This window comes from Chiloscyllium plagiosum, unplaced genomic scaffold (assembly GCF_037043375.1).
Source record: "Chiloscyllium plagiosum isolate Xiang-an unplaced genomic scaffold, Cpla_swu_hap1 HiC_scaffold_1, whole genome shotgun sequence".
NCBI classification, from domain to species: Eukaryota; Metazoa; Chordata; class Chondrichthyes; order Orectolobiformes; family Hemiscylliidae; genus Chiloscyllium; species Chiloscyllium plagiosum.
The window spans coordinates 16,340,206-16,352,735 of record NW_028270139.1 but is presented as its reverse complement, the minus strand read 5'-3'; the positions used below and the strand labels follow the sequence as shown (position 1 = coordinate 16,352,735).

The 12,530-nt window shown below is 39.1% G+C and overlaps 1 protein-coding gene across 1 annotated transcript in view; it reads left to right on the top strand.

The window, feature by feature from the left end:
- The window catches only part of LOC122555879 (annexin A10-like), an 84,129-nt gene that overhangs the window by 35,345 nt on the left and 36,254 nt on the right, over positions 1-12,530 (top strand). The window contains exon 4 of the mRNA XM_043702124.2: positions 7,726-7,839. Within this exon, the coding sequence (XP_043558059.1) occupies positions 7,726-7,839 (114 nt within the window). The remainder of the gene's footprint in view (positions 1-7,725; positions 7,840-12,530) is intronic.

The following is a 12,530-nucleotide window of genomic DNA, read 5'->3' as shown; positions in this document are numbered from 1 at the left end:
CAAATCAGATATGCAATTCCAAAGCAAATTTGCCCAATTTTCCCCTCAAGACTTCAATGTCAACTTCAGAATCTTACCCGTGGATGGTGACTATCTTATTTCTGTGCATTTGCAACTCATTAAATCCCAATTCCCCTTATTTATATCATTTCCAAGTCACCTCTCCCAAAAATGGCTCAAGTTCCCAACAAAAATCAAAGGGGATACCTGGTGCCTGTAGGTCAATGAATGCTTCTCTCAGCATCATCTAACTGTTTCTTCACAACAACACTGTCCCTATCTGCTCCACAACTGCCACCCTCCTCCACCCTCCATCCTAGCAGCTTGGCATTGGCAAGCCACCACCATCATCACATAATCGTGGCTACTCTCGGACTAACTTGTACACCATTTAGCCCTTCTTCACCTTACTTTAGAGTTCGGCACGTGCCAGCAATTTAAATAACAAAAATGAATTAACGCTGGAAGGCCCTGGCAGTGGAATCATAGAATCCCACTGGGCAGAAGCAGGCCCACTGAATCTACACCAAACCTCTACAGAGCATCCCACCTGGACCTACCTACCTACCCCCCCCCCCCCCCCCCCCCCCCCCCCCCGCCCCCCACCCTATCCCTGTAACCGCGCATTTCCTACAACTAATGCATCTGGTCTCCACATCCCTGGACACTATGGGCATTTAGCATGGCCAATTCACCTAACCTGCGCATCTTTGGACATTGGTAAGCACTTCCACATTTGTGCCCATGCAATTCTCCAAGAAAGGTGCCGAAGAGAATGACTGCATAATTATTGAAATACAAAATAGAAAGTTGCCTGAGAAAAGTAAAATACTTAGCAAAATGCTTTAAATGAAAATGGGAAAATTCAATCATACATTTCAATGCTTTAATATGTCTGTAAATTCTCTCATTGATATGAACAATGCTGATTTATTGATGTAAAACTGTTACCTCTTTTAAATATTTTAACAGCAATAGTGTGATTTGAAAATATTCCCTTTGCTGAAATATACAACATGTTTCAATGTAGCCTTCAGCATGTTGATGATTGTGTTCATAACGTGCTCACTTCATCACAGGAAACGTCAATGTATGGTGATCAAATAAATGTCGTCAATGTACACCAGTTGTGGAAAGTGTTCCCCTCCCTTTAAATCTATGACAGTTACTACATGTATGTTCACCCAATGTATATCAGACGATACATCCGCTAACACAAAAAATGATTGCTGACTGGGCAGGTGCAAATGCATGCACACAATATTAAGCCAATTTTTTAAAAATTAAAAGGAAAATTTTCTAGGTTTACCAATTTATATCTCTTACCCAATATGCTATTTCTTTAAAATTGTGCCATTCGTTGGGACAATTAATTGTCACTATATTTATGAGAGATACTGCAGCAAGTACGCATTCTCCTCAGTGTTAGTAAGCTGAACTATTTGCCTGACCAGTCACTTATTATGTATATTTCCTATAAACAACTGATGCTGAAATATTTCACAAAGGCAAGGCACTAAATACTCTTCGGCATGATACAATTAACATATGTAAAGTGTGGATAACCTAAATTTTTCCTTATTTGTTCTTGCTTACCCACCACAACTTGTCCTCCTGGTGATTGTAGGGGGGCATTTTAATTAGTCCTCATTTTTGTAATGGATTAATACTCTCATGGGTGCATTGTCAATGCCAAAATGTCTCCGGAATTAATTTTCTTTCAAAGAATGGTTTGGCAGTTGTTTGAGATTTCTTGTACTCACACAGAGGAATGAACTGATTTGCAAATTCATTTTTAACCCAGTGTAACCTTTTCCTTCCAGAGAACACATTGACTGCTTTATTAATTATATTCTAATGTACACTGGATGCATTTAATTGCTGTCCTTCTGTGAGATGATTTAAAATGATGTACTAGTTGCTAAATTTAGTCTATCATAGTTCCTGCCATTTCCAAGCAATTAATAAATGCTTAATACAGCATGTTGATGGTGCTCTAGTTAAAATTGAAACTGATTAGAATTTCCAGTGGCAATTTCTTGCAGTCTATTCCAAAAACTTTTACTTTCTAGAGTTTATCCCTAAAGCATTTGTACATGAAGAACCCAATTAGTTTAAAATCCATGAAATAGTTCTGTTAGTAAATCGGCAGTTGCATCTTATATGTTGTCATTTTTCTTTGTCATTTGTTCAACGACAATGGCTTTTTCCACTCAGAGCAGAAATGTGAATCAAGCAGTGTTAAGTGTAGTATTAAACTGGGCAGTCCATCAGATTGGGTAATAGAATGTTGCTATGGTTTTGCTCTATTTGTATTTTTCAGCATTTTTAACCATGCCTGATATTTTTTTTTCCCATTCAATTCACTTAATTAGGGGGCTCCTTTTGAAGTCAAAGGAAGATAGTGAGAGCGTTGTTTCATTTTTGAATCTGTGTGCCACAATTTAGCATTTCAAAAGAAGAAATAAAAGCACACAGAACTTCAATGAGAATTAAAGGCCGCACCTTTTTTCCTTACAGCTGTAGATTTATGTTTGCAATTAACAAAACATATTGGAAGGAACAGTAGTGCGCCAGTCCCAACGGGTTCACAGATCACCTGGGACTAGGCATATTGACAGATGTGATAAAGAAACCATTAGCTTTGTCACTTTATTGTCACAAATAAATAGAGGCAGACTACAGAGTGGGTGGGGGTGGGGGGGGGGGGGGCAGGAGTGTGCAATTGCTGAGTCATTATGTTGGCATGGATAATGACCAAGAGGCAATTTGATAGAAACATGGGTAGATTTCCTGATATGCTATGCCACCTAGTGGTAGAATTGAACTTGTTCTCAAGAATCCTATGCTGTGAACTTGAAATAGGACCAAGAAAACATTGGACCAGGACAAGGCCATTCAGCCCATCAATTCAATGAGATCATGGCTGATTCAATAATTCTCAATTCCACTTTCCTATCTTTTCTCTATAACCTCTGTTTGTCTTATGATAAAAGATTATACAAATTAAGCCTATTTTAGAGTAATAGAGATGTACAGCACGGAAACAGACCCTCCGGTCCAACTCATTAATGCCGACCAGATATCATAACCTAATCTAGTCCCATTTGCCAGCATTTGGCCCATATCCTTCTAAACTCTTTCTTATCACATGTCCATCTGGATGCCTTTTAAATGTTGTAATTTTATCAGCCTCCACCACCACCTCTGGCAGCTTATTCTATACACATACCATCCTCTACATAAAAAGGTTGCCCCTTAGGTCCCTTTTAAATCTGTCCCCTCACACCTTAAACCTACACCCTCTAGTTCTGGACTCGTGTACTCTGGGGAACAGACTTTGGCTAATCACCCTACCTATGCCCCTCATTTTTTTTATAAACTTCTACAAGGTCACCACTCAGCCTCTGACGCTCCAGGGAAAATAACCCCAGCCTAATCAGTCTCTTACCATAGCACAAATCCTCCAACACTGGCAACATCCTTGCAAATCATTTCTGAACCCTTTCAAGTTATCTTTCCTCTAGTAGAGAGACCAGAAATGAATGCAGTATTCCAAATTTTTTCGAAAATTTTGAAGTTTAAGAAATGATCTAATTGAAGTCTTCAAGATATTAACTGGAAAAGATAGAGTAGATAAAGATAAACGATATCCACTGGTTGGGCATTCTAGAAATAATTCATGGAACAAACTCAAGACCCATTGTCTGAGAATTAGGACGAAATTATTCAGGAGAGATGTTAGGAATCATTTCTACTCTGAAAGGATGGTAGATGTTCGGAACTCTCTTTCACAAATAGCATTGGATGCTGTATCAACTGTTAATTTAATATCTGAGACAGACTGCTTTTTGTTAAGCAAAGCTATTAAGGGCATGTGCCAGAGGCAAGTACATAGAGTTAGCTCACAGATCGGTGATGACCTCATTGAATGATGGAACAGACACAAGGGGTTGAATGGCAAAAGTGAGGACTGCAGATGCTGGAGTTTAGAGTCAAGATTAGGGTGGTGCTGGAAAAGCACAGCAAGTCAGGCAGCATCCAAGGAGCATGAAAATCGATGTTTCGGACAGGAGCCCTTCATGGCCTACTCTTGTTCCTTAGATTTTAATCAGTAAAGGAACTATCATAACTTTAAATATATTTAATGTCTCCGCCTCAACTGCCCTTCGCAGTAAAGAACTTTACAGATTCACCACCTTCTGATAGCAGACCTGAAAAACGGATATCAGACATTTGAGGTGGGCTTTATGCTATTGACATAGCAATGTGACATACGGCAAGATGTCAGTTCCCTTGACTAAGGGCTGCTGACCAGCAAAACAGGCTGCCTGGCTCCATGACTGCACCAAAAGGCAAGGCAGGAATGCTGTGAGAACCCAGGAAGGTGCTAAGTGGAGTGAACACTAAAAGAACGAGCACCCAGAGCCCTGAAATGTAACCTGGTCCAATCTGTGAGTGGAGTCCTTGTATGCAAAGTGCCCTTGCAGCAGTATTTCAACCCTGAAGTGCAGTTTCAAAGTGCAGAAATCTCCTGCAAGTGGATCAGAAAGGTTTCATGAGGATTCTGAGAGGTGGGCATTTGTTCCATGATGCTCTGAGATGCCGCTTGGTCCTAAGCAACATGGAGAACATTTTAATCAAGCAGAGAGCTGAAGTTACCAGATACCTGCTCTGATTTCCATGTTGTGATTTCACAACATCTAGCTTATTCAACATGGTTGATACAATAGGAAGCTGAACATTAATGAGCTAAGTTATGGTATTAATATGGCATTTAACAAAGAATAATCCTTCTTAACTGGCACTGAACACTACCTGAGTCAATTGTTCATGTCTAACGGAAGGTATGGAGACTTTTTGGTAGTGAGAAATTTGACTCAACACTCGTCAAATGTATAAAAGATATAGCAAGTTGGAGTGAGATGCTCTTGATGTCAAGCTAGGCCTTGCCGTGCTGCTTGTCTGATCCTGCCACAAATCACATCATAGTCCACATCACTCAGACCCCAATTTTCTTCTATTCCTTTGTTAACTCATGCTTCCAGAACTGTATTGGTGTGGAACATTGAGGCATGTCATTTTAAAAGGTAATTTATATTTAGCTATATAGCACGCCTCAAAAGACTTCAATAAATTAATATGAATTGCAGATGTTATTGTATGGACAATGACAGTTTCTTTTCTCCACCGGCAAAGTTCCTTCTTTTATAAATATATGTTGACTGAAAGAGTAAGATTAACCTAGATACCAAAAAGCCTCCAGACCTTCCTTTAGATGATGCTAAGGAACAGTTTGCATCCATCTAAACAATTGAATTGGGTAGACAAAATGTCATCATGTCAAAAGGACAGTGCTTCTAACAATTCAACACTTCCCTCATTACTCGATTGCAGTACCAATCAACAATACTTTTTAATTCATTCATGTGGCATGACTGTTGCTGGCAAGGTGAGCAATTTTATCAGTGCAAACACTGGAAATATAATTCAATCCATAGCCTTCAGAGGTGATACTGCTGAACTGAACCAAGCTGACTAAAGGAAATGAAAAACAAAAATTAAAATTCTGGTACTTGTTTCATTTGACTATGTGATTGCTGTATAAAGTCAAGATATCAAATATTTATCAATTGAAATAAATTGCAGGTCACGTAAAACTTAATTTTTTTCAAAAATTCATTAAATATATATCAGCAAGATGGTAGCAAGCTTACATTCCATACTCTGACATTTCTGCGTGTGGGAAAATGACCAGTTTGGAGCATGGAGAAATAGAAAATACTAGAGTTGATAATTTGCTGTTCCTAGGGCAGTTTTATAGATTCCTTGGGGGTGCTGGTATATTTTCTAGCAGACTTTTCATCACGTCATATAATAGAACATATCAGAAGTTGCTGTAATCTGATCTGACTGGGACCAACTGTTCTGCTGCAGCTAATAGTGTATTTATACAGCACATTCTAATGTAGTGCTGATTACACTGTCCACTTCCATCACTTTAGACCGGCAGAGAAAGCTCAAAAGGCATGTTAAATTGGAATGCTATTAGTCAGGCTTTGACCATAGTCTGTTTCTACCTATTGAGAAAAGCTGATAAATCAGATCCTTCAATTAGATAAATGCAACTGTATTATCAGAATTTGTCTAACAAGACAAGAGGTATATTTAGTACGTGCTTTTCCAGCTGATATTTTCATCTAGTTCCCTATACATTCGAACATTTTCAAAGGTCTTGCTTTTACGATATGTGTCTTAAGTGGGTAGTTTTGTTTTTTGTACTTTGATCCTTTGTTAACATTATTTCAGTATTTCATTGTTATTTCAATATTGCCAGAAACTATTGAATTAATACTCCAGTACAGAAGTAAGATCAAACAGTAATTACAACAACAACCGTTGTATACTGTGGTGCCTTTGAACATAATAAAACATCTCAAGTGCTTCACAGGAGCACTATAAAGTAAAATTGAACACCAAACCACATGAGGTAATGTTGTGGAAGCTAGTCAAACGCTTGGTCAAACACATGCATTTTAAAGAGGAATTTAAAGGATAAAAGAGAAGTAGATAATCTTAATGAGTGAATTCCAGAGTTTTGGGTTTTGACAGTTGAAGATAAAGCTGCCATATCTAGTGTAATTAAAATTGGAAGTGTTGCAGAGTCTGGAATTGGAGGACCCTAAATAACCTGAAGTGTTTAGAGTGGATAGGAAAGGTGAGGCCATAAACAGATTTAAAAATAAGGGTGAGAATTTTAAAAGTGAGGCCTTATTTAACTGGGAACAGTGTAGGTCACCAGGCACAGTGGTGATGGGCAACGGGATTGGAAGCACATTAGGATATAGACATAGAGGTTTGGATGATTTCAAGTTTACGGGGAGGGGGAGTGGAAACTGACAAAAATACATTTAAATAGTCAAGTCTAGGGGTAAGAAGGTATAAATGAAAGTTTCATCATCAAATGACCTCTAGGAGGAACTGAAGAGGTGGAAATAGGTGGTCTTAGTAACAGGCAGGAAGTGAGGACTGCAGATGCTGTAGATCAGAGTCGAAAAAGTACAGCTGGTCAGGTAGCATCCGAGGAGCAAGAGAGTTGACGTTTTGAGCATATGCTCTTCATCAAGAATCTGTCATAGTAACAATACAGATGCATGTTCAGAAGCTCATCCTGGGTTCAAAAATAATACCAAGGTTACAAACATCCTGGTTCAGCCTCAGATGATTGCCAGACAAATGTATAGGGCTGATACTAGAGAACAGAATTATGGCAGGGATAAAGACAATTAGTTTGCTCAATCAAATATTTAATTGGAAGGAATTTGTGCACATCAAAAATCGATGTCTGACAATTTGGCAATAGTGACTTGGTCAAGAAAGGTGGTGGTGAAGTGAAACTGGGTGTCATCAGTCGTATGTACCAAACCTAACACTCCATCAGCTAAATCACCACCAACATCTTGGTGTAAGATCATACTATCATGACTCTTATTTATATAATTTCTTAGCTGCCACAACATCGTCTCATGTGATTTGGTGTTCAAGTTTACCTTATTAACATTCATTAATTTCAAAGTGCAATTTAAAGTTTGCTGGATCTTTTCAAATGCACATTTTAATAAATAGGTTATTTCACTTCCCAAGAACTGGCACATGTTATTGACGAAACAACTTGCAGTTAATTGCATGTTCCTCCTGATTGAACATACCTTCTTTCAAATACAGGATCTGGTCACTGACCTTAAGGAGAAATTGTCCGACCATTTCAAAGAGGTAATGGTAGGTCTGATGTATCCACCAGCCTTTTTTGATGCTCATGAACTGCGACATGCTATGAAGGTACAGTACAAATACTCTCGTATCTTCGTGAAATTTCGGCATGGAAAGATTGTTGTTTTATGATAACTCTAAACAGAATTACTTATTTAGCAAGATATTTATGCTGGAATAAGTGGTGTAATCATTTATTGGACGCACTTAATTTAAACGGTTGGTATATGAATGCCTGATGTTTCTGGTATGTGTTTCCAATAGGAGAGCATGGAATCATGATCAATAAATTGAATTCTCATAATGAAGAGCTCATATAAGTTTAACTTATGTAATTGTTACTCCTCATTAGAGTAACACACTGGAAATCAAGCCCTGCTATTTCCAGAGTTGTCACAAAAAGTAAAGCATTTAAAAATATGAAAAATAGCGAATTTATCAGTCCTTCAAATTTAGGTTGACAGAATGCATGGACCAGGTTTCTATACCTAATAACAATTACTACTCATTGAAAATAAATTATTTCTAATTACAAATAAACAATTATCAATCATCAATACATAACTGTACCAGTTAAAACACTAGCACAGTTATAAATGCCTACATACATACACACACACACGTAACACAGACAAATACTCCCTTTTGCTGATCAGAATGATACTTTTCAATTACCATGCACTTTCACTTGTTTGGAAGAGATGCTGAGTGACTGGTTCACACTTTTAAGGATTGCTGGGTACTAACTAAAAGACACAATTTATAGCTATTGATATGGGGATATAAACTGGATATGTTGGGGGCTCAGATTCTTTTGACTACAGAGCAGAAACACCACTGTTTTATTTCCAGTGATCCAACTCCTTCTGCACAACCATTCATAGCCATAAACTGTTCAGCTGCCTGGGAGTTAATGATCTATTTGTTGCCAGTTGGCAGGCCTTTGTCATCGATAACTGGTCACTAGCTCTCAGACCAATCACCTCCTTGTTGCTGGCCAAATCCCTATTCCTACACAACACCTGTCTGTAACCGCCTTCCCCTACTGCTTAAACAAGCTCATGATGAGGAGATGCCAGCATTGGACGGAGTGGACACAGTCAGAAGTCACACACCATCAGGTTATAGTCCAACAGGTTTATTTGAAATCATTAGCTTTCTGAGCACTGCTCTTTTGTCCTGTAAGTGGTGAAGACAAGCAGCTGTGTAAACAGCCCATATAAAATGGCAGTAATCTTTCAACAATCCATGGCTTTAAAATAAGTTTTTATCTCATTTCAGTCTGCAATCAAAAACACAGAGAATACAAAAAGATATGGTCCTTGCATTAAATGCCATAAATCTATAAGGATTCTGGGTAATCCAAGATGGAGGATGGGAAAAATTCTTGGCTGTAACAGGCTGCCCCTTTTTTTTTAGGTATTTTAGGTGTTGGAAGTGATTTCCTCAAATTCCAGAAGTAGCAATCACTGTTTTATATGCTGTTGCAATTGTTTTGGAACTTTGGAGAAAAGAATGGCCAAAACAACAGCATTCTTAAAAGGGAGACAGACAGACAGACAAAGGCAGCAAGCACATGGTCTGTAAGGGAGAGAGAGAAAGAAACCCACACTGCTAACTGACACAGCAGTGAATCTGCGCAGTTACTGCCTTTGCTGTTCGAATTCATGTATCACTGGACATTGGAGAGTATCTAGGAAAATTTAACAAACAGTGAAATTCACAACTGAGATTGGAGAAACCTGTTTGGGAGAGGTCACAGCACAAAAACAGATAAGTAAATAGTTTTAAGTATAGCCTGGCTGTAAATCTACATTAGTAAGTAGAATGTGTTCTTTCTTGATTATATGTTTTTATTGGAGTCTGTCTCTTGATTAGATTTTAAAAATATAAGCCATTTGTATGAAGTTAGCATGGAACAGTGTTTTGTAGAGCAATACGACAGTGCTATTTTCTGGGTCTGTAGATTGGAAGGAGCAAAATGGCCTTTAGTAGAGTGATATGCTCTTTTTGTCGGATCTGGGGGTTTCGGGAAAGTTTAAGGGTTACTGAGTATTATATCTGCAATAAATGTTGTTTGCAAATCTGTCAGATCAAATGGATCACTTGGTGCGACAGTTAGAGGCGATGAGGAAGTTACAAGAGCTAAGGAGTGTGATGGACAGCAGTTACAGGAAGGGAGAAAAGTCACAGATGCAGTCAGGTAGATGAGTTGATTCTAAGAAAGGTAGAAGAGGTAGGCGGGTAATACAGGAGTCTTCTGTGGCTATCCCCATTTCAAACAACTATGTTGTTTTGGAAAATGTAGAGGGGATGGACTGGGAGAATATAGAAAGTTAGGCAGGAATTTAAAAAAGAGGTCCTAAAGGGTAATAATACTGGATTACTCCCGGTGCTACGAGCTAGTGAGTTTAAGAATAGGAGGGTGGAGCAAATGAATGCATGGCTGTGGAGCTAGTGTAATGGAGAAGGATTCACATTTCTGGATCAATGGAATCTCTCCTGGGGTAGAAGTGACCTGTAAAAGAAGGATGGATTGCACCTGAATTGAAAGGGAACTAATATACTGGCAGGGAGATTTGTTCAAGTTGCTTGGGATGATTTAAACAAATAAAGGGGAGCGGCTGTTTGGGACCTAGGCAGATACTGAGGAAAGAGATCAATCTGATACTGGTACAGTTGAGCAAAGCAGGCAGGAACAAAGCAGAGAACAAGGTAGGACTGATAAATTAAACAGCATTTATTTCAATGCAAGAGGCCTAACAGGGAAGGCAGATGAACTCAGAGCATGGTTCGGAACATGGGACTAGGATATCATAGCAATAACAGAAATGTGGTTCAGGGATGGACAGGACTGGCAGCTTAATGTTACAAGATACAAATGCTATAGGAAGGATAGAAAGGAAGGCAAGAGAGGAGGGGGGAATGGTATTTTTGATAAGGGATAGCATTATAATAGGGTGGTTATGGTAGGGATTTTAACATTACAAACATAGACTGGGACTGCCATAGCGTTAAGGGTTTAGATGGAGAGGATTTTTTTAAGTGTGTACAAGAAAATTTTGAGTCAGTTTGTGGATGTACCTACTAGAGGAGATGCAAAGTTTGACCTACTTTGGGAAATAAGGCAGGGCAGGTGGCTGAGGTGTCAGTGGGGGAGCGATTTGGGGCCAGCGATCATAATTCTATTAGTTTCAAAATAGTGATGAAAATGATAGAGCAGATCTAACAGTTGAAGTCCTAAATTGGAGGAAGACTAATTTTGACAGTATTAGGCAAGAACTTTCAAAAGCTGATTGGGTGCAAATGTTTGCAGGTAAAGGGATGACTGGAAAATGGGAAGCCTTCAGAAATGAGATAACGAGAGTCCAGAGACAATATATTACTGTTAGGGTGAAAGGAAAGGCTGGTATGTGTAGGGAATGCTGGATAATGAGAGAAATTGAGGGTTTGGTTAAGAAAAAGAAGGAAGCATATGTCTGGTAAAGACAGTAGAAATCGAATGAATCCTTAAGTATACTCCTACTGCCTTTATACTCTAAGAGGGAAATCAGGAGGGCAAAAGAGGACATGCTTTGGCAAATTTAATTAAGGAGAATCCAAAGGGCTTTTACAAATACATTAAGGAGTGAATAGGGCCCCTCAAAGATCAGCAAGGCAGCTTTTGTGTAGAGCCACAAGAGATGGAGGAGATATTAAGTGAGTATTTTGCATCAGTGTTTACTGTGGAGAAGGACATGGAAGATCTAGAATGTAGGGAAATAGATGGTGACATCTTGAAAGAAATGTCCAGATTGCACAGGAGTAAATGCTGGATATCTTGGAATGCATAAAGGTGGATAAATCCCCAAGACCTGACCAAGTGTGGGACCTGACCTAGATCTCTGTGGGAAGCTAGGGAAGTGATTGCTAGGCCCCTTAATGATATATTAATATCATCGATAATCACAGGTGAGGTGCCAGAAGATTGGAGGTTAGCTAATGTGGTACCATTATTTACAAAAGGTGGTAAGGACAAACCAGGGAACTATAGACCGGTGAGCCTGACATCAGTGGTGGGCAAGTTATTGGAGGGAATCCTGAGGGACAGGATTTACACATATTTGGAAAGGCAAGGACTGATTAGTGATAGTCAACATGGCTTTGTTCATGGGAAATCATGTCTCATGAACTTGATAGAGTGTTTTGAAAGAGTAACAAAGAGGATTGATGACAGCAGAGTGATTGACATGATCTGTATGGACTTCAGTAAGACGTTCAACAAGGTTCCTGATGGGAGATTGGTTAGCAAGGCTAGTTCTCATAGAATACAGGAAGAATTAGCCATTTGGATACAGAACTGTCTAAAAGGTAGAAGACAGAGGGTGCTGATGGAGAGTTGTTTTTCAAACTGGGGGCCTGTGACCAATGGAGTCAAGGGTTGGTCTTGGGTCCACGACATTTCGTCATTTATATAAATTATTTGGATATGAACATAGGACATATAGTTAGTGAGTTTGCAGATGACACTAAAATGGAGGAGTAGTGGACAGTGAAGAAGGTTACCTCAGAGTACAATGGGATCTTGATCAGATGGGCCAGTGGGCTGAGGAGTGGCAGATGGAGTTTAATTTAGATAAATGTGATGTGCTGCATTTTGGGAAAGCAAATATTAGCACCTAATGGTAAGGTCCTAGGGAGTGTTGCTGAACAAAGAGACGTTGGAGTGCAGGTTAATAGCTCATTGAAAGTAGAGTCGCAGGTTGATAGGATAGTGAAGA